The following is a 26,914-nucleotide window of genomic DNA, read 5'->3' as shown; positions in this document are numbered from 1 at the left end:
CAGAACATGCAACAGCATTTGGCTTGACAGGGTGTAGATGACTTTTGAGGGACAATGCCCAGGCAGTGCTGGCCTCCACCTGTCCTCCTGCAGTGAGGGAAGGAGAGCAGATGCAGCCATAGGAGGAAGCCAGTTAAGAGCTGGGGCTTGTTGCCTGTGGCTCTCCCTGCCTGCCCTGCTTTTCGTTCCCCCAGAGAGTTCACTATCCCCATCACAGCAGGAATGCTGCAAAAGCCTCTGGGCAGCCCAGGGGAACTTGCAGTCCAGAGGAGACAGGACGCAAAGCACAGAGGAGGTAATGAGGGGAGCTGAGAACGCTACAGCTGCTGCAGCACCAGTAAGTTTTCAGGGCTGCCATCTCTATTTTTAAAAATCAAGACAGATTTTTACTTTTGCTCCATTTTCAGCACTGCACCAGGGCAGAATAGTAGATAACAGTTGTTTCTGGAATACACTGTACTTACTTATATTTATAAATGTAAGTATCCTCACAGTTGAAGCTCCCCTCAGGCACTGCCAAGGACATGCAGATGAAGTTAAGTACTCCTGTGAGTTCCTCTGCTTCACTGGGATACACTGAGCCATTTTTGACCAGTGTCCCAGGAGACAGCGCAATCCTGGCACATGTAAATGAAGGAGATAGTAAGAAATGAAGTAGCTGAAGACATGTAATTAGCCATCTCACACAGCAGGGAGACAGGCACCCTCACGCTTTGCTCTTGCCCTTCTCTCATCATAGTGCTGCCCGTTTGACACTCCACCAGCAACAACCCACAGAGCTGACTCCCCTTTTGGCACCTCACGCCTAAACTCACACACTGCAGTATTACTTGACTGGGGTGGACAGCGGTAGCAAGGTCATTTCCAGCATGGAACCCACATGGAACCACAACATGGTAGAAGTTGGCAGGCTCTGAAGCAACCTTCTAAAAATGAGGGGAAAAAAACCACACCAGCCCCAAGGGCTCATGTCAAAGCTGCCCTTGCATACCACACATCCTTGCTTGGTGTAGGGCATCTGGTTGAAAGAAATCATAACCAAACTGGCAGGCAAAAATATCCGAGTAGAAAACAAAGTCCACACAGGCCCTGTGGCTGGTTACAGAGGTGGTGGGAGCTTTTCTGAGCAACACCCAAGGGAGCAAGCAGAGGTCTCCCCCCCTGCACTGACAGGGGAGGATGCGATATCTTACCACATAATGCATCCCCAGGTTCCAAGCGCTCCTTTAGCAGAGGATGGGGTGGGAGGAGAGACGGAGGCATCCCTAGGACCTCCTTGTCCCACCGAAGCATGGCAGCTGTGGCATTTGTCTGAGACCTTCTGTTAAAGCCAAGCAAGCTAATTAAAAAGGAAAAAATGAGCCATGTGTAAGTGGTTTGGGCTCCTCAGACGACACGATGCAATACTCCCTCTTCACCGAGCAGGGTCAGCCGAGCACCGCCTTAACACACAACCAAGTCATCGACGGAACTGCCGCTTCGCTGAAGGTCTACCAGAGTTCCAGCTTTGTAGCAAAGATGCTACTGCCACTGAGCCGCAGCACGCCGCAGCAGTGTTTCTGAAGCAACTAGCTCTGTTTTAAAGGACTGGAAGTTCAGTCTTGCAAGGTTCACATGCCAGAACTAGCTCTGGAGGTTTCTGTACGTTAGCAAAACCCAGAGTAGAAGCAAAGTCGGTCTGAGACCACAGTCAGTGATCAGGCAGCAAATCAGACACATGCACAGGTTTCTCCATCTGTTACTTTATTAGAAGGGTCTTTACATCATAGTGGTGGCCCCACGGAAGCCACTTTACAAAATATTAAAAAACCTTTTTATTCAAAGCCACATTTTAAAAAAATGGCATCACATTCCCCCTCAAAAACAAGCTGGGTTTATTCATCGTTCCTTCTGAACAGGAAGCAACAAAACCATCCTCTTTTGGAAGGGGGGGGGGGGGGAGGGAAATATAATCACTCTGTAAACATGCCAATTATAAGATGTGCTCCCTTGCCCTCTTCTAGGAGGCAGACATGGTACTAGAGCCCTGGCACACCCAGAGAGGGAACAGAGAACAGGGGAAGGGCAGGGGACACAAAGCCAATCCCACCCTCTGTTAGCAAAAGCAAAATTACATTGCTAGCTCCAGGCTGCAAATAAGTGGACTGGAGAAGGACAACCGATTTACCACGGTGGCATCACATCAGCTCTTTAAAAGTCCTCAGAAATAGTCTCTTCCTCATGGCTGCACAATATCCAGAGAGAGCTGACACTTGCCGGGCTGGTGAAGGCGGCAGTCAGAAGCAGCAACACCCTTCAGCTGAGGAGGTATATTACGAACAGTATGCTGCAGGACATCCTTCTGCAAGTCACATGTAACACATGAAGGCTAGGAACCAGCTACTGATTTCTGTGACAACAACCATTCCATAGAATAGCTCCAGACTGACCCCAATGGGACCAGGAACAATACCACTGGAGCTGCCGTAACACATTTATAATGCAATTAAAAGCTTCAAACCAGCACACTGTCCTGGTTCAGGAACAACCCTCTGCATTCATTAATTTTACATCAGCTCCCAACCTGGCACTATCACATCAAAGGTACAGTCAATGCTTCTGGAGATGGAACTGGCAGTCTTCCTAGAAGGACAGGCTAGTTACTGAAAAGCTGCTACAAAGCTGGGACCCTTTGCAGTCTGTTTGCAAAGGGTCCCAGCCCTTAGATGCCCATCTAGGCTATGTTTGTTAATAGAGACATTAATGGTATGGGTTCAGAAGAAACTTGGAATGTCCCAAATGGATATAGTCTCTCTAGTTTGGAGAAGCTTATAAATATATATTATGAACTCTAAGTGGGTAGTAAACGCACTCCTCAGATAAAAAGGTGTTACAGACCTGGGGGCTTTCTCCTTCAGCTAGGTACCTAGAAGTGTAGCACATCCCACACCACCTTTTCCTGAAATGCCAGTATGTCTCCAAATCAACAGATGAGACTTTAAAATACCACTTCTTCAAGCAGAAACATTTTTTTCTTGCTAGAGAAGCAGGCCTAAAACAAACAATATTGTCCAGAGATCAACAGAGAGAAAAACTTAAGTGCTACTTTATATCTTCTGGCTGTGTAAAAAAGGTGCTGCCCAGCGACATCTCTGTTCCCCTACACAAATGTGTGCTCTGGGTCCAAACCAGCAGCTCAGCCAAACACTTCTTTGTGCAGATGGAGGAAAGCAGCCCAACCGAGACACATCACCATGGAGCAGAAGAGACAGAGGGCTGGACCTGCCACTGCTCTGCCGCTCTGCTGTGTGACTCCAAGCTCAAAGCCAGGAGAATCATCCAAGAAACTGTGGCATATCATAAGGAGATGAGGCATCAGTGGAGAAAGCGATGCTGGGAGTAACAAGCTACAATGACCTGTTTTTGCATCTCCTCTTCCCTTGCATCCCTTGTTTCAAGAGTCCTTTATTCCTACTGAAAGGTGCTTTGCAGCCTATTGCACCGTGACTGCACAGTGGCCAGGCTGGTTGACCCACACGGCCCAGAAAAATATAGCACTTAAAAAAAAATACCTCAAGCACATGTGCAATCATGAGAGCTCCAGCAATAACACCCTTCGGCCCCTCACTTGTCCTTAGCAGAAAGCACATGACTGCAACCAATATCTCATTGTGTCGCCACCGGACTGAGCACCGTTACAAACCTCCTCCTCTGCACATACACACACACACTTTCTTTAAGAGACAAAAGCCTGCAGCCAGCTAAACGGTTTCATTATGCTATAGCCCCGTCTCTGATAAGGGAACATTAGCTAAGTGCCAGGGGGACTGCGGTGCCAGCAATCATGGCAATGAAGAAGCAGAAACATCTTTGGAAGGATGTCCAGCCTTTCTGCATAGTCTGTACAGGGAGGAACAGGAAAGAAAACCCTCCCTCCTCAAAGGCAAAAAACCCCAAATCACTGTCTCCCCCTTGAGCAAAAAAAGGCCACAGTAGATAGAAATAAATCTAAACCAAATGTTGGGGGGCCACAAGGCCAAGGGTAGCCTAAGACAAGGCCAAGGCTGCTCTGCCCCAGATTAACCCTTACAGAGGACTGGGAGGATGAACGGCCACAGCAGAGAGAGAGGCTGATAACCCCTGCGCAGAGGGCAGGAGCCATCGCCTGCTCCTCCTGTTCAGAGAAGTTATTGCTTCAGTCTGAGCTGACAATCCCAGTGAGCACCAGGCTCACGTAAGATGCAATGCATCCAGCTAACAGTGCAAGTATGATTGCAGAAAGGGTCCTGCCCGGCTTCCTAGCCCAGAGCTGTGCTGACCAGGCCATCTCCGGGAAAAGCCACCAAAACTTCCAGCCAGCATCCCCCAGTGCAGGACAGAAGCCACGTTTATCTCAGAATGAGAGGACAGGAGGGTGCTGTCGTAAGAAGAGGCTGCCAAGAGGGTCTTCCAAGTCCAAGTTGCCCACCTGCAGCCCAGGGGGACACAGCAGATACCAGCTGGTGGCCTGCCAGCTGCGGGGTGTTACGAGCTCTCCGCAGAGCTAAACAGGACGAACTTGGCATGTTTTGTTGGGGATGCTGGCGTCTGTCCATCTGCCTCCTCACTCAGCTTGAAGAACATCTCCTGCTCGCGTTTCTTCTGGTTCAGCTCGTCCTCTAGGGCCTTAAGCAGAAGGGAACACACACAAGAGCTGTATTTGAGATTGTACTGGAGCTACGGACACTGTCCCCTCCAACCAGCCAAGCAGGACCCCTGCTCACACCAAGGAGGCACTACCTTCTTCCGTGGCCTCAGCTTGTCCCGCCACTCCTTCATGTGCTGGTTGTGGTTCTCATCCAGAGACTTAAGCTTCTGGGTTTCATGCTCAATCAAGAGGTGACACTTTTCATTCTAAACACAGATCACAGAAGAGAACACCCATTAAGCAGCTGGGATGGTAAATCCAGTGGTCAGATAGGACTTGCATCAGCCAGAGGCATTCAGAGCTCTGAGCTCCAGGGCAGGTTTAGACACAGCCACAAGGACCTCACTGGGCAGAGCAAGGGGACCATCAGGTCTACTTCACTGACAGTCCTCTGCAGCCACTTTTTCAGACATGCTCCCTGTGCTGGAGCAGAAACAGTGCACAGGTAGCTTCAAGAGACTGAGCCACAAGGGACAGGTACCTGCAGCTGCTGGAGCTCGTTCGTGTTGCTCTCACACTGGGCCTGCATGTCCTTCATCTGTGTCTCGTGCTTCTGCTGCTGGTGCAGCCGCTCTGCTTTTTGCCTCTTCTCTTCCTGCTGAGCAAACTGGAAGAGAGAAAAGCAGGTGCCCATGTAGGCAGCACTGAAGCTGGTTAAGAGATGGCCAGCTTGCACTATTGTATAGGAAAGAAAGAAAAGCCCAGAGTCACTAGTCATGATGGAAGCAGTGCTGAGAACCACACCTGATGCCACAAAAGCAAAGACCTCTGACATCCTGCAGTGAGTGAGCAATTTGGGAACAGTTGCCTTTTTCCAGCTTCCCTTCTGCCAGTAGGCCAGCAAAGTACTTCACCCCCAAGCCAAGCCTCAACCCCGGAGCCCTTTGCAAGCCCTGACCTGTTTTATCTTCTCCCGCTGCTCAGATGCACTCCCACTGGAGTGGATGTGAAGGCTCTTCTTGTACATGGCCATGCGGGTCTTCCCTTCACTCCGCTGGATTTTGGGGAGCCGGGCTTTCTCCTGCTGCTGCCGAATTTTCAGCTGCTCTAACATGCGCTGGTTGTATCGCTGCATTTGCTCCCTTTCCTGCAACAGCAGAGGGACAGGTATCAGAGGAGGAAGGACACCTCAGGCTGACAAGAAAGTGCTGAGGAGACCCAAGAGAGCAGATCTGGGAGTTGCACAGAGGTGACTGGTGACAGACAGCTGCAATGGGACAAGAGGTGAGGGCAGCTACTGAACACACTGTGAAATAGAAGAGAAGGGGGGTGTGGAAGGAAGCAGAAATGGCTGTGAGACATGTCAGTCTTCATTTGCTGCTCTGGGAATCCAGCATCCCACGTACTGGACAGTGACAGATTTCCAGAAAAGCCTCCAGAATTCACACCTGCTTCTTGTACGTTAAATGCACGCAGCACAGAGCGTACGTTCCAAGCAAGTAGGCTGACCTGAGCATTATTCTGGTCCCTTTTCACTAATGATGATGAAGTCCCTTAACTCCTAACACACTCTTACCCACTTAGAGCCTGGAAGGGAAACATCCCTTCTGGGGACACCCAGGCACCCTGCTGACCAGCACCCGGAGTGGGGAAGTGCTAACTCTTCACCTTCTCATGCTTCCGGAGCAACTCATGCCTCTGGAGAAAATACTGGTCCTTCAGCTGCTGCTTGATAAGCTGGTGTTTCTCCTGTTGCTGATGCTCTTCAAGATCCCAGATGCATGCCTCCCGGTCTGAGGAAGGGAGAAGGGTCAGGAGACAATCCACCCTGGCTACCCCCACCTCGGTCACATGAAGCATTCCCGAGCACAAGCGATCCCTACACACAGGAGCAGTGCAGCAGATGTGGAGGATGATGATTCACCTCCTGCTTTCCAAGAGAAATTGGTTGCAAACCATATTGGAGAATCATTTCTTGCAATTATGAAGCCTAATTGGTTCATATTTGTAAAGCACTTTGAAGATTAAAGTGCTAAGTATTATTATTGTTAAACATTTAGACAGGATCTGGCAAGGCTGTTTTTTCTAAATCCTATCCTGCCAGCCTGCAACTCTGTCACAGCATCTGTTGCGTGGGAAGAGCCAGCGTTGGATAAACCCATCGTTACAGCATTTGCTTTCCTCCTTTCCAGCCTTTGCCACCCACCTCTCATGAGCTGCTGCTTTTTGTTCAGGCACTCGCGTTCCTTGTCACAGATCTCTCTCTTGTTCTGGGCTGTTATATTCTTCATGGCTAGCTCCAGGTCCTCCTTCTGCTTGGCCAAAAACTCCTGTTCCTGGAAGAAAACAGCAGTACCACCATGAGCCCTTCTTTTGCTGCAAAAGCTGAAAAACATCTGGTGGTGTTTTAGAAACTGCCAGTCCCTCAAGGAGGAATGATGCTTCATTTACTGCATGTTTCCCAATCTTGGAGTCGTGGTAATCTTACCATGGTTTGTTTTTTCTGGGCAAAGTCATCCATCTTCACCTTCATGTTCCCTTTGCGCTGTTGCCGCGGCAGCTTCTCAACCTCATTTTTGACCTTTGGGGAGACAAATGAGATTTATCAGCAGGTAACTTTAGACCAACAACAACCCCAAGCAATGCCACTAAACAGCTGAACCTCAGGAAACACCCAAATACACCGAAGAAAAACAAGAGCTTCCTGCTAAAACACCAACTGCTTCCCTCTTAAGTTGTGCTACGGAGAAATGCTAAAGCTTTTCTGGAAGAAACAAATGCAGAAAATGAGCTTTCCTCCCTCCTATGCCCAATTTTACCTCCTTCTTCATCTGCTTCAGCTGCTCCAGGAATTTGACATGGTCCCGCTCCTGCTCCAGGCGAATGCGTTTGGCCTCCTCCCGCCGGCGCAGCGAGTGATCTTGTTCCATCTTCTCAATCTGCTGCTTCTGCTGCCGTTCCAGATTTTCCAGTTCGGTGTCGTAGAACTTCTTCTTTGTCTGCACGGGAAGGGAACAGAGGTCAAACTCAGCCTTCTCTCTGCTTTGTTGTCTTCCAAAAGTTTAAAAAAAAAAAAAAATTGCCAACAGAAATAAAAAAGGAAAGGAGGGGGGAGAGGGCAGGGAGTTGCCCTTGCATGGATCGAGCCTCTTTACTAAGTAGAGAGACATTTCCAAATCATGCCCCACGAGGCACACAGGCAGAGCCAGCGCTAGCACCAGCACAAAGCATTTAACTTGTTCTAGCGCTGATGCACTTCAAGCCTTTCTCCTGCTTATGCCCTGATCTGCAATATCCCATTGGGACCTGTGGCAAACGTTAGCAGGCAGTGAAGCTCAAGCATAACCAGTTCTTTTTCTGCAGACAAGGACTTCCAAGTCTGAGGGCACTGTGCTCTGACAGTGCCCTCGTGTCTGATCTCTCCCTCCCTGCGAGCTGCAGGGATGCAGCACCTGGGTGTCAATGAGCACAGGCTGCAAACTGCCCCAGGGAAAGGGTGAAGGAAGCAGGTCTGGGGCTTTGGCACACCTCACAAATGAGAAGTGACATGCTAAGATGGGAATTCACAGACGTGGCACGTCAAGACTAGAAATACAACAAGGCACACGACTGAGTGATGGCTCCCAGCCTGCCGCGAGGGGCTGGGGCTACCAGGCACACATGCTAGGTGAATTAATAAGGGGATATTTAAAAGATGGCTCCTGAAAGCTTTAAAAGGACTTATCTACAAAATTATTTTACTTCAGCAAAAACTGCCTATGGAAGGACTAAGTATGTAAGCCCCGTTTATTCAATTTACACTCAAAGACTTGCCAGCTTCCCTGCTGTCACACACTGGCCACACTGCTTTCGTGTTTAAAAGGCTTTCTGTGACATACAGCACAGTGAACTGGTTCTCACAGCAGCCACGAACAGACATAGAAGAAAAGGTCATTAAACAGGCAAAGTCCAGAACAAGCCCTCCCCTGCTACATCATGCCAGGCAATGGCAGTCAGTGCTTCCCAAGCTGCAGGCTGCATGCACCTGATGCCCACAAAAGCCTCTGTCCTCCACAAATGCATGGCATGCCTTAATCCCAAAGGGATTCCTTGGCGGTCCTGCTCCCTCCGGACATGATGCCCCAGGATTGCTGCAACTCAGAGAGCCTTGCCCTGCACAAGGGTTTGCAGGGCATTTGCAGGGAAGTCAAACCAGCTGATAGCCGGGAGCTTCCCCTTCCCTGCCCATGTACCGTCATTTCTTGCTCGAAGCGCCTGAGCATCTGCTCCAGTTGCAGCTGGTGTTTGCTGTTGAGCTGGGCCTGGTTTCGGTGCTCCTCCTTCTGAAGGAGACGCAGCTCCCGCAGCTCCTGGCGCCTGCAGAGGGTTAAAATGGAGGGGGAGAAAGAAATACAGTCAGACAAGTTCAGAGGCATGTGCCTGAGCAGAGATGGCAGAATCAATAACCAGAGACTTCAGCAGAGACTGGAAGGCGCACAGCCATCCCGTAGCACCTCACCAATGCTTTGAGCACAGGCAGGAGGTAAATGTCAACTGACTGATGCCCTCTCAGGCTCTGTGACACCAGAGCACTGCACGGAAGCAGGATGCTAACTAGGGTAATTGTTGGAAAACCATCCGTTTTCACAGCTAAGGCCTGTTGTTAGCACTCACAGGTTCTCAAACAAGCCCTGTCAAAGACCCTAAGGTGATTCTGCAGACATCGCTCCCCCAGCCAGCAACCAAAATATCTGTTGTGCCAGCTGGGTTAGTGTCTTCAGTGCACCCAGGCCCTGCAACTGTTCTTGCTCACACCTGGGTGGCAGAAAGGGTGGTTCTCCCAAATTCTGATGTATCTACCACGACATTGCATTGCTCTTCTCATCCAGCTTCACATCCAGTGAAAGGGATACTCTGCTCAGATGGTTGCATTTGAGCCCATTTGCCATGTTTGTGCCCGATTGAGTTGGAAATCACTGAAGTACCCAGCAAAAGGAACAACAGCAGCAGTTTCCCCATGCAGGACCCCCACTGTGGCCTCCACTGCTGTGCACGAGCCTTACACAGAGTACAATCCTCTGCAGGGGCCCTCCTAGGAAAAGCACTTTGGGAACATTTCTTCTTTCAAAACAAATCCAAACCCCATTAAACTGACTGGTGCAATATAATGTGCTCTCTTCTGACCTTGCCTCCAAATCAATACCTTGGCATGTTGCAAAACCCCAGAAACAAGCCCCTTAAGTGCAAATCAAGATGCCAGAAATGCTGATCGATCGTGCCCACTAGCTGGCCCCAGGGGAATAACTACTCCCAAAAGGTGTCTGGGGACTTGATGCTTTCCAGCCCAAGCCTCCCCATCTCCTCCCCCAGCCTGGAGATGGAGCAGACACTATTTAAAAATTAAAAAGCAGCCTCTTTCCAGGGATGCCACTGCAGCTGAGTGGACCAGGAAAAAGCAGCTGTGCCTGGAAATTCCCTGTATGCTGATACACATGCTCCCTGTGTTTTGCTGGGGTTATATGCACTTCTCACACAAAAGTAAGTAGCTAATGAACTTCTGCATAGATCTGAAACTAAGACCTAGGAAAAAGGCTACTGCAGGGACACAGTGCTTGGGACAGATTATATTCTCAGGGAGCCCCTCAGAGCAGCACAAGGGAGCCTAGAATAGGGCATCAAGCAAAACAGTTTGTATTTTAATTATCTTAAGGGCCTTTTCATTTCAGTGCTGCTACTGATAGTAACGGAGCTAGAAACAGCAGTTTCTCTTCCTGAGAGCAAGTCATGGAGGTTGGAAAGCTGCAAGATCTGCAAAGGAGTCATAAAGGCTTCAGCAGGGAGGATACACTTGTGAATATTAGGTGACACCCAAGGAGTTGACAACTCCCTTGACATGTCTGTTGACATTCTGAGGAGATACAATAAAAAAAGGAAGAGCAGCATCTTGAGAAGGTTTCTGTGCTTATTTCCATTGAGACAGCACATGTACAGCCCTAGAGACACATTCAGTCATCCCCAGAGGACAGATCCAGCCATAGCACAGTCTTCCCTCACCACAGCCTTGCCGTGTCTTATCCCCGAGATGCATCCCTTGTTCCCCTGCATGCAAACAGAGTTCAGCTTATGTGGAAAAGCAAGCCCTCTGCCAGGCAAGGAAAGGCTAAAAGAAGTGATGTCCACACTGGAATGTTGTCCTGTCCACGTGGGGTCAAGACAGAAAATGAGAGGACCTTAGGTTGGTCCTGGATTTGCTTGTGGAGAAGAAAACCCTGCCCCAGCTCAGTGCACTGCCCTCCCTCCACCCCAGTGACCCACTTGCCTGAGAAATCTCATCTCTTCATCTTTCTTCTCATCCTCGCTGATGATCTTCGAGGTGGTGACGCTCACCTCTACTCCATCCACCACAAACTTGCGGGTGCGTTTCAGCGTCTTCTTGTGCATCCGAGAATCCTGAGTTTGGCAGGAAAGGAGGAGGGGAGGAGGCCATGAAGCAGCTCCCCAGCTTGCTGCACGGGGTGCTACAGCTGGAAGCCTCAGAGCAATTTTGATGCCATTGTTAATGAAGAACATCAGCAAGGAAACCTCATGAAGCGAAAAATCATCAGCATATTTTGAGCCGCCGCTCAAGCCACGCAGCCTTGCTACCATGCCACAGCACAGTGCAATTTCCACCCTGCAGAAACCTGGTCTGGCGGAGAAGCAATCCGAAAAGTCCCTTTGCTCACAGCTAAAGCAAAGGCTGACTGGGGATGCTAGGACCCCCCTTGCATTGCAGTGCTGAGGAATCCACACAAGAAGCAGCTTGCAGCAGTTCCTTTGAAGGCGCCTGGGCCATCTGACCCGCAGGTACACCCCATGCGCCCTTGCAGGTGTGAGGCAGGCAAGGCTGCTGCATCAGGCTGCGACTGCAGCCACCGGGAAACAAGCCAGCCCTGCCCAAAGGCTCAGTGCTCCTGTCCCTCTGGCCCTCGTTACCATACTCCCCTAACCACAACCAGCTTCCAGCCCCTTACAGTGACCTCCACAAACCCAGCCCAGGCTCGCTTTCATTAGCATGGGTAAGGACAAGTGCCAGGAGCACTGCATCCTGCCACAGCAGGTCAGCATCCCAAGCCTGGCTGAGGGACTGTGTCCAGGGACTCAGTTTCTTTGGGACAAAAAAATAAAAATAAAATACATATATATATATATATATATGAATGACTTGAATCACGCAGCCCTACAGGGAAAGTGCAGCAATGGAATGAGCAAAGGCTCCCTGGAGTCCTCTTGCTCTTACGGCAATGACCATTACAGTTACAGAAGATGGCAGAAAAGCTCCACATGAGCCTGCAAGGACCAAAGCAAGCCTCTGGAGAGCTTGCTGCAATGGAGGAACCAGAGAAACTCCACCGTGTAACAACGTACTGCTGCAGCAATGGTTTAGTCAACACAGAGAAGTTGTTGCAAATAACATTTGCATGAGACCAGCTTAGGTCATGAAGGCTTTTACTGCTCCAAACTGAATTCAAACAACTGGCTGAAACTGCATTTCCCAAATGAGAAAACGCCATCATTCAGCTGCCTGTGCTAGCCCCAGTGCCCATTAACACTGAATCACTGCCTCAGCCCAGTGACCCACGGCTGCTGCAGCCGGGCCGGTGTCCAGCCCCAAAATGGTCCCCAGGCTCTTTCCAACGGCTGAACAAGCAGCTCCCTGCTTTATTCACAGAGATCCTCAAACTTAGGTCTAATAGCAGAATTACCAATTTTCTCCTGTCTTTTCTGTTATCCCTTGGTAGCAGACCAGCATCCTCTCCTGAACACAAATAAGTGTATTTTCAAGCATTCCTGCTAAGTAAATTGTTCTCCAGAGAACAGTGAGAAACTGTGGTCAGATGGGATGCTTGAATGCCCACTCCGAGCAAACTTCACATCCCAGTGTCCCTCCTCCAGCTCCCAAAGGTTTCAGCCAAAGCTGTGAACTACCAGTACCCATGCAGCTCAGTCTTCAGAAACTCAAACTAGAGACTCAAAAGGAGTTCCCTCCAGAAACAGCTGCATCTGAGAAAGGCAGAAGGAGATGGATAGGGTTTTGCAAAGGTAAACCAACCTATTTCTGTTTTCTCTGCCAGCTACAGAGAACTCAGACTCACTGGTAGATTCCTCATCCCTAAACTTTCTAAAAAAAGAAAAGAAAAAAAAAAAAAACAGACCTGGATATTTTTTACCGAAGTTCTGGTGGAATTTTTTATTTTTTATCTGGACTAAACTATAAGCAACTGGGAAAATAGTCTGGTAATAAAAGGGTCACCTTAACTTTGCAGTTTAGTCTGTGATAAAAAGCATGTAATGGTTAATGTTTACAACCAGAAATGGTTTAACTCTTCACTTCCCCTTCTCTTGCTGCAACCTGCCTGGCACCCTGCGCATGAAACCCAGCAGTGCCAGGAACAGCAGCAAGGTCAGAGCAGGGGAGCTTAACCCCATAAAGATAAGGCTGGGCAAGAAGCCTGGGTGACGAGGGAGCAGCACAGCCTGGTACATGCCCCCCCCCCCCCCCCCCCCCCCCATGCACTTACAGCTCACTGTGCAAAGCAGAAGCTTCAGTAGTGTCTTTCTCAGGGCCCTCCAGCAGCAGCATTCCTAGAGAACAGCTCTGCCTTGAGCACCTTGCTCGGAGAGATGCTGTTTAGTTTGTTCTGAGCATTACCTCTGTCTGGGGCAATTCATACCATGACCTGACATGACCATCTCTGAGACTTGCTCCCTGCAAAACCCAAAAAACTCCCCTTCTAGGGGCCAACTGGGGAAAGCAATTACACATGTGGCATCGCATTCATCTTTGTCTGGCCTCAAGGAGCCCAGGTGTCATGAGAAAGGCAGTGAGGAGAGGTAAATAGCTATGCAAGAGCATCACACTCCCCTCATTAGGGATCCACATTGATTGCAGGCTCCTGTGGGGGATGCTGCCTCTCATGCTTGCAGCAGGAGAGGGGAGGGGAGGAAAATTTTGCCAAGAATGTTTTTCGGGCACATTTCTGTGCTGGAAAGCTATCTATCAGCTAAGCTATCATGCAGGCAATTGGATAAAGATCTTGTGCAACACACCACTCTGCCCTCTCAAGTCACAGAGATTTCTTCTTCTGAAGCTCAGCAAATACCATTCCGGTTATTTTGCCTCTTCCTCTAAGCTGTGCTGACCTGGCCGGCTCTAGGTCACAAGCATTCCCAGCACCCAGAAAGCTCTAGCAAAAGCCAAGAAGCCTGGGAGGTCTTCCTGCAAGTCATTGCTGATATAAACCAGGCCAGATGTATGGCAGGTTGGAAAAACTGAGAGAGGCACCAGCCCAAATAAGCTTTCTCAAGGGGCTAGGTGTTCTAGGAAAATGCAGCAGAGCGATGGGCAATGGATAAAGTTTAGGAAATCATCTTTTGGGTTTCATACTTGTCCTTGCTCTGACTGTACAATTGCACAAGTCAGGCAAGTGGCACGGCTGCTTCACAGGGACCCAAAATAGCTACAAAACATCAGACTTCAATTAGATTTCAGTGGCCTGGGACAGCCGAGAACATCTGTACCTGCCGCAGCTCCACCAAGAGCTTCTCCTTCACTTGACAACACGCCACATGCCCATGGCACAGCTTAACCCGACAGTATGTGCTGTGCTGCCCTGAGCCCAGCTGGGACAGGTACCCCATAGACAGGGAAAACAAACCATTCAAGGATTTGCCTAGAGATGGGCTTCCTCCCTCCTCAGTGGTCCTGTGTCTATTTGCAGAGCTCCAAGCCTGGATGCTCACATCACTGTGGACAGCCTTTCTGGTTGTCTCGCCAAACAGCACTGGGGTGGCACCTGGGTGGTCTTTAGCATCGTGCTAAAGCAGGATTCCCAGACCCCATGTCTTCATCCAGCCTCTGTCCTCTCCTGCTTTACCTGCTCCCCAACTTCAGGCACAGGGCAGACTACGGGCAACTCACTTTCTCCTCCTGTAGTTAAAGATCAACCCCATCTAGAGCTCAGCACGCTGCTGCCTCAGGAAGGCTTTTAAAGGGCTACAGCTGAAGCGTGCATGTGCACAGCCTCTCCAGGAAAGGATCGGAATTTCAGGTACTTGGGTAAAAAGGGAAAGAAAACCTCAGCACTTTTTAACAGGGGGTTTTGCTGCCCTTCCTTCTCCAGACCCTCTGCCCATCACTCTCACCTTCAGGGAGATGGACCCACTCTCTCTGTTGAGGGACAGGTCAGCAGACAGGGAGATGGTGAGGTCCATGCTTTCAGAGGCTGAAGTGCTGCCAGAATCTGAATCGGCTTTGGACCGGCTGCCGGGGAACAAGGCTGGGGGATCCAAGCTTCCATTGGCAAGCTTCTCCTCCATTAAGTTCTCCAGGTGGCTGCTCTCTGGTCGCTCCCCGATGCTCTTCCGCTCCTTGTTGTCTGGCCTGGGCTGCTTGTCCCCCTGCGCTGAGTTACTCAGCCGCCCAGGCTGCGAGATGATGTCTGGCTTGCCCTGGCTGGCTGAGATGGCAGCGCTGGCAAGGGTTTTTGTGGAGTGGTTGCTCTCCAGTTTATCAGTGTCACTGCTTATCCCTTCATCTGAGACTTTATTGCTCTGTCCATCTGTGGTCTCCTTGCCAGTCCCCATGGGCCCATTCACTGCCTTGGGCAAGGAAGAGTCTGGAAGCTTCTCCCCATCAAAACTTAGCTGACTCGCCTCAGAGGGGTCTCGCTTGTGCTTACCAGGGGACTGGAATGACAGAGAAGGGAAGGTGTTGTGTTAAAGTGGTGGTGCAAAACCCAACTGCAAAAGCTGCAACTCAGAATCATAGGACTGTTTGGCTTGGAAGGGATGTTAGAGGCCATCTAGTTCCCATCCCCCTGCCACGGGCAGGGACACCTTCCACCAGGGCAGGTCACTCAGAGCCCCGTCCAGCCTGGCCCTGAGCATCCCAGGGATGGGGCATCCACAGCTGCTCTGAGCAACCTGCTGCAGGGCCTCACCACCCTCACAGCAAAGAATTTCTTCCTAATATCTAATCTAAATCTACCCTCTTTTAGTTTAAAACTATTTCCCCTTGTTCTACCACCACAGGCCCTACTTAAAAGTCTCTTTCCATCTTTCTTACAAGCCCCCTTTAGGTTCTGTCCCATGCTTCAGAGTGAAGTCACCCACCCCTAGAGTTACTGGAGGAAGTCTTCCCTTTTAGTGCATCCATGCTGGAATACTTCTTTCTCCAGGTTTGCGGTCCCTAGGACTATGGGCACTGCCTGGAAGGAAACAGCACAGTGGGGAAGCTCCAGAACCTGCAAATTCTGAAGAGGCGGTCTAGGAGTTTGCATACCGAACGCCTTTTCCCGCGGCTAGCTCCACCATAGATTAATCACTGTCCTTTGCCACAGACAAGGGAGGTCAAGGCATGTCCCCCAGCAAAGCTGCCCAGGCAGCCTTGAGACATCCCCTTCAAAGAGCTTTGCCCAGCTCCCTCCTAGGGCTGGTGGTGCCTCACCGCTGCACCCTGTGCTGCCGGCACTGCTTCCAGTCCAGCTTCTCTAGCCTGCACCATGGACTACTTTTCACTTTTTTTTTTTTTTTTAATACTTTTTGCAAGCCCCTCCTGTGAACAGAAAGCCAGGCCACATGCCAGCATCATTTCTCCATGCCCTTGGCAGCCACCAAAAAAAGAGCCCTTCCCTGGCCAAGCAACCGCTTCCCTCTCCACCTGATGGGGCCCAGAATAGCTGCAAACCAGCCTTCTGGAGCCTAGAAAAGTTGCTGGGCTCTTTTCTCCACCACTGCCACACCAGCAAGCTTGCCAGCATGGGGCTGGGAGCACTTACTGAGGCAAACTCCGACAAGTCATCATCTTCTGCTTCATCCCGACTGTCCTCGATCTCTTCCATCACCTCAGCCTTGGCCTCAGCCACCAGCTCACGCAGGGCACGGTTGCTGGTCACCTTGCTGACAAAGGGATGCTGAAAAGCCAAGCACGATGCACACACGTGAGGTGACCAAACAACAGACCTCATGAGCTCATGCATGGGGATGGCGATGGCCAGGACCACTTCTTGCTTTAAAACAACTGCAAAGACCTAAAGACATGGCTCTTGCCAGCATACCCAGGCTCAGCCCCCCAGATGAATTTACAGATACGTGCTGCACGTATGAGGAAGAACAAGAGAACACGATGCTGAGGTCCCGCACCAGCTCTGCACACAGATGCTCAAAGCGTGGGCTCTGCAAGGCTGATTCGTGTCAACGCCCCCCAAACAAAAGCACCAGCTGCATTAAAACAAGGGGCTCTCACTGCAGAGGAGACGTGCCCCCTCGCTGCAGGCAGGCTGAGCACTGGGGTGCAGGTCCGAGCCCGCAGAGTGCCATGAGGAGCAGGGCAAGAGCCAGCCTGCAGGACCCCTGGGTGCAAACGGAGCACGCAGGAAGGTTTAACTGAAATCAGGCTCAAACTGCCCAGTGCACACAGCAGGGTGTTCGCGTTGAGCTTCAGCAAAAGGCTGGGGAATCCCTCAGGTTTGCAGACTGCTGCACATTTCCCCCTGCTGACTCCGGTGCGGGGCATGCCAGCGCTGCAGAGCGAGAGCATCTGCCCTCAGTGGGGAAAAGCACCTTCCAGGTTTTTGCTATTATTTTGCAAGGGGACAGGAGTAAAGGAAAGGAGCTGAATTTAGATCTCGGATAACCAGGTATAATCTGAGCTGGCTGCCACGTGGGCATTTTTAGGCAATGGGAGCCATTTCTATTCCAGCTGCTGTCCACAGGGGCTCTGCAGTTTGTTCCAAAGGGAGAAACATTGCTGTTCCTTTTTGGAACATTTTAGTGGCTGAATAGTACTATGAACTGTCTAAACAAGACAAAAATAATCTGAAACCAGCCTAGGGCCCATCAACACTTTTTTTTTTTTTTTTTCCTTTTTACCCTCCTTAAGGAGAACCTAGCTGTACAGACACGAGTGGCTCGGACAGTCACAGACCCAGGCAGACAGACACCTGCACTGATCCAGCCCAGGGGCCGGTGCTGGTCCTACCTCCAGCAGCTGGGCAGCACTGGGCCGGGTCTCTGGGTTCTTGTCCAGCGCAGTCTTCAGGAAGTCTCTGAACTCCAGGGACCTTAAAACACAGTCATTGGCAAGAAGTTCAGAAGAGGGAAAGGCCTCGAATGCCACAGGTAATCTGCTTGATCCCTTTGCAGGTCATGTCCCAGTTTGCAACTGGCTATAATCACCTTTTTGCTCCCAGCGTGGGAAACCCTGTGCTCAGTTATTCTGATTATTTGTAAGAGAATCAGCAACATGGCCAAGTGAGGGACTAGATTTTGCCTTACCTGTGATAGCAACAGACAGCAGGACTGAGCACCAGCTCAGTGCCCCAGGGCCAAGGTGGAGAGACAGGAGAGGACACCAGCAGTCATTCTCCAAAGGAAGCCCAGGGGAGGAGCTGCTTGTGGGCAAGGATGCTCCAGGACCCATCCCCACAGCTGCAGTGTGAAAGGATGGCTGTGAAGGACCAGGAACCCCATAGGAGGGCACCCTCAGCCTGCACAGCACAGCTCGGAGACACAGAGCATGTCCCTGCTCCAGAGGAAGCGCTCCCACCCTGCCTGCTGGCCTTTAGCGGCTACCTGAACCCCTGTAACAACACCCATGACTCCAGTGCTCTCCCAATATTTTGCTGCTGGCCACCATGCAGTGGCTTTTATCATGGTTTTTAAAAAATAAATAATTTTTTAAAATTAACTGATTGGATTTAAAAAAAAAAAAAAAAAAAAAGCAGAAGAAACTTTCCAAACTCCAGGAAAGAAATTCTGGAGCTCTTGGCCATCTCCAGGTTTAGAGGAAAATCTGCCTTTCATACAAAACGAAGATGTTTTCAAAACAGCCAAGGCATCATCCTCGCTGCAGCAGGGCTGTGGGGGGACAGCAGCTCCCCCCGTGCTGCCTGCACACCCCCAGCACAGGGATGACCGTCAGCCTGCAGCGCTCTGGGGCCTCCTGGCACACAGCTGGACCTGGAATACAGCTCGGATCCTATGCTGGGTTCTCAAATTAAACAATACTTCTATAGAAAAGGCTATTATCTCTCCCTTAAAATACCGTGTCAACTGGGAAATGCATACTCTGCTGCCCCAAACCCCCTCACCATTTGGAAGGGCAGCTGAGCGTGGGGGGGTCAGACTTGGCAATCTTCAGCAGGACTCTCATGGGGTTGAGCTCGTGATGGGGCGGCTCAATCTGGGCCATTTCGATCAGCGTGATTCCCAGGGACCAGATGTCTGCCTTGTAGTCGTACGGAGTGTCCTTCATGGTCTCACACATCACCACCTCCGGGGCCATCCTGCAAGGGGCAGAGCAAAGAGCAGGGATAGGGAGGAATGGCACCAATGCCACAAAATGTGAGCCTTGCAGCAGCAATTAAATGCTTTAAATAATCTGCAGCATTGTGTATATATATATATAAAAAAAAAAAACCACCAACAAACCCAGTCTTTCCTCCTAGCTCTGGGTTTCAGAAGCAGCAGCATCTTTTCTAAGGGGTCCAACCCCTCCCTCTTCCACAGACCAGCCAAGACAGCCCAGGCAGCCCATGGAAACCCCCAGGCCACTGACATCTGGCGCGGATGTTGCTTCAGACGATAAATTAATCCTTGACGATTCCGTTCCTTCAGCAAGTCGGGTGATTTAGAGATTGCGTTTCTGGAGCGAGGAGTCATTCCCATGTGCTTGGAGACACTTCAAAGCCCACTCCACCCCCCAGGGTGGGGAGAGAGGGCAGCGCACACACGCGAGCACACGTGCGTCCCTTGCTTCTCCCAGCCTGGAGCACGGTGGCCTCTCAGCCGGCTCAGGTCATCATGACACTGGGCAATGCTCCCGTACACCGAGGCTGCTCACAGCTCCCTTCAGGCAAGGGAAACACTTGCACACGTGGACACCGGCCAAGATTCCTTGTTAAAATCCTCCCACCTGGGCTTGGTAAGACACTATGGTCCAACACATCCTAAAGGTCACCAGCTCTCAGGTTCCGAGCAAGTCTGATTTTTCAGAAAAGCAAAGCTCCTTGCAAACGCAGGACTTCTTAGAAAGCAGGTAACTCACCAGTAAGGGGTCCCAATGAAGGAGTCTCGCTTCTGCAAGGTTTTCATGTTTTTGGCAGACACTCCAAAGTCAGCTGTAAAGAGCAGTAACATTAGACGCTGTAGGAAAGCTGAAAGACCCTCCTGAATTAGCACACTTGGCTGCAATGCAGATTTAAAAGCAAACACACATTTAAGGCAAGAACATGATACAACGTGCTGTTTCCTCGAAACCAAGCATCAGAAATTAAATTTGCTTTTGGGTAGGTAACAACCAGGGACCTTCCCCTCCCATGTACTATAAGACAGGGGCATAACAAGCCACCCCTACTGTAACCCAGACCCTACACATCTCGAGGGAAGTCAAGATCTTTTCCACAAACAAAAGCAGCTCCGTGGCAAATTGGTTTCAGGACTGCTATTTTATAGCAAAAAGTCTCACTTTACACCAGAAAAAAACCAAAGTGCCATTACATTCCCTTCAGCCTCATGCACAGTGGTCACTGCATGATGCCTTTCCCTGATTTTGTCCCTTCCATAGAGAGCTGATGAAGCCAACCCAACCCAAATCAAATCAGTAAGACCTGCAGAGGGCACCGAGCCCACTCTGGGGCAATTTGCTTTCTGAGATGGCCCTGATGAGCTGTTATCCGTCTGCACCCTGGGCTCAGGGTGTCCCTGATTGTGGGTCACCCTTGGCCCAAGCCGGCAGAGGGTTTTCACACTGGAGCACGACCCATGGTCACAGGAAGGTTTCTATCATCTCAGGCTGGCTGGTCTCCATCAGCACCCACAGACATATCCCAAGAACACCCCTTAGCTGCTGGCACACCTCGTCAAAGTCCAGAAGGAGATCCACACATGTCTGACCACTCCCTACAGACAAAGCTACCTTCTCATCCCCCAGCAGGTAGCTAATGACAATTCCACTCAAGCCCATAGCAAGCTGGCAAAGAACCCCTTTGGCAAAACTTGCCCTGTCACCACCAGACCTGCTCTGGAGATAAGACAAATTCTTCCAGCTCCCAGACCTGCCAACTGGCACCCTGCACAGGATGCTCAGCAGGACAAAAAGCATTAAAAAAAAAAACCAAGTTCAAAGAGGGATTAAACAGATTCATGAAAAAGAAGTCTACGAAGTGCCTGAGCCCAGCTGTGGCTGGGGGAGTCTCAGTGCCTGGCAGGGTGCTAAACGCAGCACATGGCTCAATGGCAGACTCGGCCGCCCAGGAAACAATACACAAGTTTTCCCCCACCTTGTCCTGCCGGAGCTCATCAGCCAGCAGACAAGCAGCTGATGTCCCGCAGGTGGGCAGAGAGCATCCCTCAGTGCCCCCCGGTGCTCGGGCATAGCCAACACTCCAACACAGCTCCCAGCAGCACGTGGCTGTCATTAGTGCACCATGGAACGGTCCCAAGCAGCACCATGGCTCACGACTGCTCTCCCAACAGGCCTGGCTGAGCAAGCCCCTGTCCCATGTGCCGGTGGCTCACCGAGCTTGATGTCCCCATCCTGGGTGAGAAGCACGTTGCCTGCCTTCAGGTCACGGTGGATGATCTTTTTGCTGTGCAGGTAATGGAGGGCTTCCAACATCTGGCGGCAAATCACCTGAATCTGAGGTTCAGTCAGGCCCCGGTCCAGCTCTGCAGGGAGGGAGAGAGCAGTTAAACAGGACAGAGATCCAAGCGATGCTCCACCTGAGCAGCAGGAAGGCATGGGCTACCCAGCAGACCATTTAAAAATCACTGCCCATGTGTCAAAGCAGCAGGAGACCAATGCAAATCAGCTTGTTAGGGTAATGTATTCCCTAAGTCAGCTCTCAGTGCAATGCCTGCCTGCTTGCGGCTGCTGGTTTATAGCTCCCTCCTGGGGATGCATGGCTGAGGCATCTGGCCCAGGAATAGTGAGTGGATGAGGAGGACGAGGACGGGGAGCCAGGCATGCCTGTGACGGGGATCTAACTGCAAGTTCCCTGCTGATTTGGGAAACAGGTCCCTGCAGACAAGCTGGGTCTTGCTCAACATGGGGACGATGCTACAGAGAGGAGGTTAGCTGAACTTGGCTGCAGGCAGCAGCAGGGTCAAACGCAGGCATGAACACTTGGCAGCTCCGTATGCAGCCATGCTCTTATCCCCCAGGGAGCTACTCCTGCTGCAGAGGTGCAGCACACCCCCATACATCATGAGGAACATGCTCCTTCCCAAAGGAACAAGCAATGAAAAGCTCACCAGCGCTATCCCTACCCACTGCTCTGAGCTGGTTTTTCAGGTAGCATCAGGAACCAGCACACCAGTTCATACCCTGCTGTCTGTCTCTATTTCTGAAACCTGTGGGGACACGTGGCCGGTTGACATGACCTCCCTACTAAGCTCTGCCCGGCCATCTTCACCATCCAAGACCGCTTCCCAAGGCGACAGCTCTGCAAACCATCAAACTTGCAGATGGTTGGCATCGCAGGAGCTTCCCTCCCCCTTCCACGAGCCCTTTGCAATGCAGATCCCTCCTCAGCACAGCCAGGATGGGAGCTGATGGATGGACCCCAGCAACTGGGACAGACGCTCCTTCAGAGCAAGGATCTTAACCACAGGCTGGGGGATGCTGGGTCAGCCTCTTTGCTCTTCCTCACCATGATCTCCCTCGCTCTGGAGGAAGCTGATGATTTCCACTCTCCCTGGAGTGTCTGGCAGAAGTGAGGTGTAGCAAGCCACAGGTTTTGAACAACAGATTTCAAAGGCAAATGCCAATTGCTGGTGGGGATGAGGAGGTGGAACAGGCAGCGTCTGGCAGCTCTGAATTTACTAACGCTGGGAGCATCCCTCAGCTCTGGCTCACAGCGTGTCCTGCCCCTCATTTGGCGGGGTGATGGCACTACAGCCAGACCACTTGCTCACGGTTCCCTATGCTCCCCCTTCCCAGGACCTCCAGAGACCCAACTACCATGGATACAGCTCCATGAACACTCAGGGGGATTTTTGTGTCCCAAGAGACAGTACACCCCTATTGAGGTTTTCCAGGGGGAAGACATATTTTCCTCCAGCACTTCAGAACAGGTACTTTTGCATGCAGTGATTTGGACCTGCTTTAAAGAAGTTCCCTAAAGCAAGCACAGGTTTTAGGGGCTGAATCAAAGATGACAAATTTTGGGTCCACGCTTTTCCTGGCAATCGAAAGAAAGCAAGGCCTTTGGAAATAGCAGAGCTGAAAGGGAGTAACCCTCGGGGAGATGTGGCTCTGTCCCAGGGGCTCCAGGCAAGAGTGCCACATTTGCCATGCAGAGGGGACATCACCCTCCACCACGTCTGTACAGCCCTGGCACAGAGGGGCTGCGGCACCAGCCAGGGCTGTTTTGGGGAACACCCACACACTCCCAGTCTCCCAGCAGCTCTATGTGGAAGGGAGGAGTTAAAAAACGGGAAGATTCCTGGAATTACTGCAAACTGCAGTTTATTTGGACACTCTGCCGCTTCACCAGATGACCGATACCATACGGAGAAGTCAGCAAGAAGATCCTGGGAGATTCATCACGACAGGCACCCAGATTAAATCTCTTGGCCCTGCTGCGCTTCCCGGGAAGCTGTGGGAACAGGATCCCAAGCACCCGGTGCCTCCAGCAGATAAATATTTAAAGCCATCTTTCCCTTCCAGTCGGACTCTCCCTTCTCCCCATGCCTTGTGATCTGCTGATCCCAGCAGCATTTAAATCACAAAAGGACATCAAAGTAGCTCAAGAAATGCCCCAGGGCTGCCACACCTTCTGCTCCGAGTATGAAAATAGGCAAAGTCATGGGAGAGAAAGGTAGCTGGAGAAGCTGGGGCACCCACATTTGCTGTCTGTCCAAATGTTGCCCCTGAAAGCATGCCAGAAGGCTGGAAACACCTTGTAGGCATCTCCCTGAGCACGGAGAAGAGCCCGGCACCACGCGCTGCACTCACCCAGCATGGTGGCATCCACCGCCCCACCCGGGCAGAACTCGATCATGATCTGAGGAAACAAAGAGAGAAAAATTAAGTGTCAGGTCCACATCTTACCGAGCAAAGCCCACCAGGTAGGAAAGAGGAGACAAAAGCATTGGGTTTTGCTTCAGCCATCTCAGAGGGATCATCCCCATCACCGTGACACCCCCAGCAGTCGTGCCTGGAGCCCGTACCTGGACACCCACCCCGAGCAGCCAGCTTCAGCTTCCTCTCTGTTTACATCTCTTTGTATTGCGTTTTGGAGCGAGGGCTGCTCCAGAGAGCAGCCTTGCCAACAGGATGAGATAGTTGTCATAGCTGGAAGCTGACGTGGCTGGGAGAAATCAGGCAAGATTTTCTTTGGCAAATGAGAGCTGGGGAGGGCTGTTGGGTCTTTAATTTTTTTTATCCCCCCCTCCGTCCCTTGCTCAGTAGTTCGTTGCTCTCTTGATTTTGAGCAATTTGAGGAGAAACTATGTCAATGAAGAGGTTGAGCACATTCACCAGATCATGCACATCCCTGGGAGAGAAACAGCATCAGACTCCTGCCAGTCCCCAACACCTGCCTGCCTGGCCGCTGCTGTTCCACCCCAGGGTCGGGGGCACCCACCGGGTGGGCCCTTCCCCAGCACCCCAGGGATGCAGGTCCTCCTCCCCCTCACCTCTGCACAAACTCAGCCAGAGCTGTTCCCAGGTGGGGCTCAGTGCCAGCCCCTGGTTCCCGTTCCTTCGGGGCGGACCAGGCTGCACAGATTAAAATTTCAAGCAGCCAGAGGTTACAAGGGAGAAGGGATGCTTCACCTCCCCAACAAGTTCTTCTTGTTGACACGACATGGGGCAACATATCGGAGAGGTGAACGGCAGAGTTTATCTTGAGGACAACGACCAAACAAACCCAAGGCAGCATTTCCCAGCACAGCTCTCTAAGCCCTTCAAGTGGAGGTCAGGTTATCCAGCGGCGCTCTAAGCACTGGACCAAGGGCCGAAGGAAGAAGGTTCAAGCTCCCTCCTTCCCATGGTCTAACCCTGGAGCTCCAGGTGAGCCACATCCCACCCTTTTGTCCTGCAGTTTGTACAAGTGGAGAAGGGAAATGCTATTATTGACCTGGGCTGTGGTGGAAGACACAACTGCTTTGTTTTGGAGGAGAAGGGGGAGCAGTATCAGGTGCTGGGACAGAGCAAACCTTGAATTGCTCTGCGAGAACCGGCCCAGGTCCAAGAGTCAGAGGGGAGACAATGCTGAGAAAAGAAACCCAGGCAGGCTGGGCAGCATGGCACCGGCACTGCTGGAGGAAGCGGAGAAGAATAACCAGAGGCTAGGGCTGGTGAAGCATGTGAAGCAGGCAGATGGAGAAAAGCATTTGGGAAAACATTTGAACCATTTGCCAACCAGGAGAACAAATCTGTGCCGATTCAGAGCGGAGCAGGAGCCCGGCAGGGAGGAAGCCAGCGGGCCCGCAAAGCCCTTGCACAAATGGGCCACATCAACATGTTTTTTTCTAGCTTGAGGTTATACCCTGAACCAGAACATCAGCAGCTCCACGACAAAGTTGCAAGGCAAGAATTGCCTCCTGCTATGGTCTCCCCAGGCACAGAGATCTCCCTTGGACCCCCATGCTCCATCATCACCCCAATGCAGCTCTAGGAGGCTCATTTCTACCAATTGTTTTTATAGTGTTCCTCATCACGTTCATCAGAGCAGACTAACACCACTAGTGGACACCAGCCCTTCCTGGTCTCCTCAGAGCCCAAAGTGCCAGAAGCAAACCCCAAAAGAGCCCCACACCAATGCCAACCTGCCAGCTGGGAGGGCAAGGGTTTTCCCTTGCCCTGGGAGGCTGCGGGGATGCGTGGGGCTCTGCTGGCACAGCCAGCCTGGTGACAGTACCTCCACACAGTGATACCACGATCCCACCAGCGGGACTTGCCATCTGCCAGGCCATCCAACCTGCCACTAGCCTAGACCAGCCAAGTGAGTGACCGCTGGCTGCATCACCCGAGCCCACAGGGCAGGGCTTGCAGCGGCTGCAGAAAGACAGTGCAGACCTGATCCCACCTAAGTCTGAGCATCACAGCTTTGCGCTGATCCAGCTGGCAGAAAACTTGCCCCTACAAGTGATGCTACCTCATCACTGAATCACAGTCCAAGGTTTCATTCATCTCACATGGGCAATCCTTTCCTGCTCCTGCCAATCCAGGCACCTCAGGAAGTCACCTGCCCAAAAAGGGTGGTCTCCAGGTTTCAAGAAACAGCCTGCCTTACATTCAGTCAGTAAGGAAGGCCTGGATGAGAAGCTTGTCAATGCTACCAGGCTCAACTCTTGATTTTAAACAGTCCGAAATCTTCAAGCAACCCTGCCCAAATCAGCTGCTTATGTGGCCTGTGCCATCCAGATGACTCTGGTGCTTTTATTGCTGATGCTCAGCAAGCAGCTTTACAGCTTCTGCTGCTTTGTGTGTCCCTACTAAATGAAGTCCCCTGGCATCTCACACAGCTCCGCTTACACAGCCTCCAGACTGAGAAACGTGATTGTAATTTTGAGGGGTGAGACACACAGAGGGCAGCCAGCTGGGTGACAGCCAGTCTTGGTCAGCAGGGTCCCCGGGAACCCAGTGTGGTCCCCCTGGGGCAGATGCTGTGCTGAGGTTTCCTACCAGGGGCACGGCTGGCACAGTAAAAATGTGCTCTGGTCAGACACGTCAAGCTTTTAAATGGGGAAGGGCCAAGCACAACACACCCTACTCTGGAACTGGATTCGTGTGGGATGCGTTTCATCTCACAGTTTCATCTGGGTTCAGCCTAGCAATGAGAAAATTAGGGAAATCAGTCCATCTGAACCAGCATGACTGTGTATGTTTATGCAGGCACAGCAGGCTGCAAGCCAAGCGCTGGGAATATGGGAAATATGGAAAACTTAAAAATATGCATTTTCAACAAGGGCAGAGATGCCAAAGAATAATCCTGGGTGTGGCCAGATTGTCTGAACATCCAAAAACCTAATGCGCTCATTTCAGCCCAGAAAAGCTGATTTAAACAAATGCAACCGGCAATCCCATACCATAGCTCATACACTAACGCACACTTCCTACCAGGAGCAGGGCCAGCTGAAAAACATTTCACCACAGAAGCAGGTAGGAAGGCCAGCCCGGTGGCAGCAGCACCTCTGATCCTCCAGCTGGGGGATGCAAGAAGCTCGCAGAGAGCGGAGGCTGTGCGGGTACCATCCCCAGAGTCACAACGGGGAGGGGGACAGTCAGGTGGTCACTGACACCCCAAGGAGGGACGAGTTGGGAGGGTCCTAGAAGAG

General features: G+C 51.3%; 1 protein-coding gene across 2 annotated transcripts in view; it reads right to left on the bottom strand.

Annotated features, from left to right (window-relative positions):
- Nucleotides 1–1,722: 1,722 nt before the first annotated feature.
- Nucleotides 1,723–26,914, bottom strand: part of STK10 (serine/threonine kinase 10) — a 52,529-nt gene continuing 27,337 nt past the window's right edge. For both annotated transcript variants that reach the window (XM_055812128.1, XM_055812129.1), the window contains 17 exons: nt 23,586–23,634; nt 21,146–21,295; nt 19,674–19,746; nt 18,718–18,912; nt 17,607–17,688; nt 16,405–16,539; nt 14,771–15,313; nt 10,905–11,035; nt 8,839–8,962; nt 7,426–7,605; nt 7,095–7,187; nt 6,813–6,942; nt 6,275–6,399; nt 5,565–5,753; nt 5,148–5,273; nt 4,759–4,872; nt 1,723–4,644 (listed from right to left, as the gene is read on the bottom strand). In XM_055812128.1, the coding sequence (XP_055668103.1) occupies nt 4,504–4,644; nt 4,759–4,872; nt 5,148–5,273; nt 5,565–5,753; nt 6,275–6,399; nt 6,813–6,942; nt 7,095–7,187; nt 7,426–7,605; nt 8,839–8,962; nt 10,905–11,035; nt 14,771–15,313; nt 16,405–16,539; nt 17,607–17,688; nt 18,718–18,912; nt 19,674–19,746; nt 21,146–21,295; nt 23,586–23,634 (2,580 nt within the window). In that variant the 3' untranslated portion in view covers nt 1,723–4,503. The remainder of the gene's footprint in view (nt 4,645–4,758; nt 4,873–5,147; nt 5,274–5,564; nt 5,754–6,274; nt 6,400–6,812; nt 6,943–7,094; nt 7,188–7,425; nt 7,606–8,838; nt 8,963–10,904; nt 11,036–14,770; nt 15,314–16,404; nt 16,540–17,606; nt 17,689–18,717; nt 18,913–19,673; nt 19,747–21,145; nt 21,296–23,585; nt 23,635–26,914) is intronic.

The sequence above is a fragment of the Falco peregrinus genome, chromosome 8 (genome assembly GCF_023634155.1).
Source record: "Falco peregrinus isolate bFalPer1 chromosome 8, bFalPer1.pri, whole genome shotgun sequence".
In the NCBI taxonomy this organism is placed as follows: domain Eukaryota; kingdom Metazoa; phylum Chordata; class Aves; order Falconiformes; family Falconidae; genus Falco; species Falco peregrinus.
This window is presented reverse-complemented; position numbering and strand designations above follow the sequence as displayed.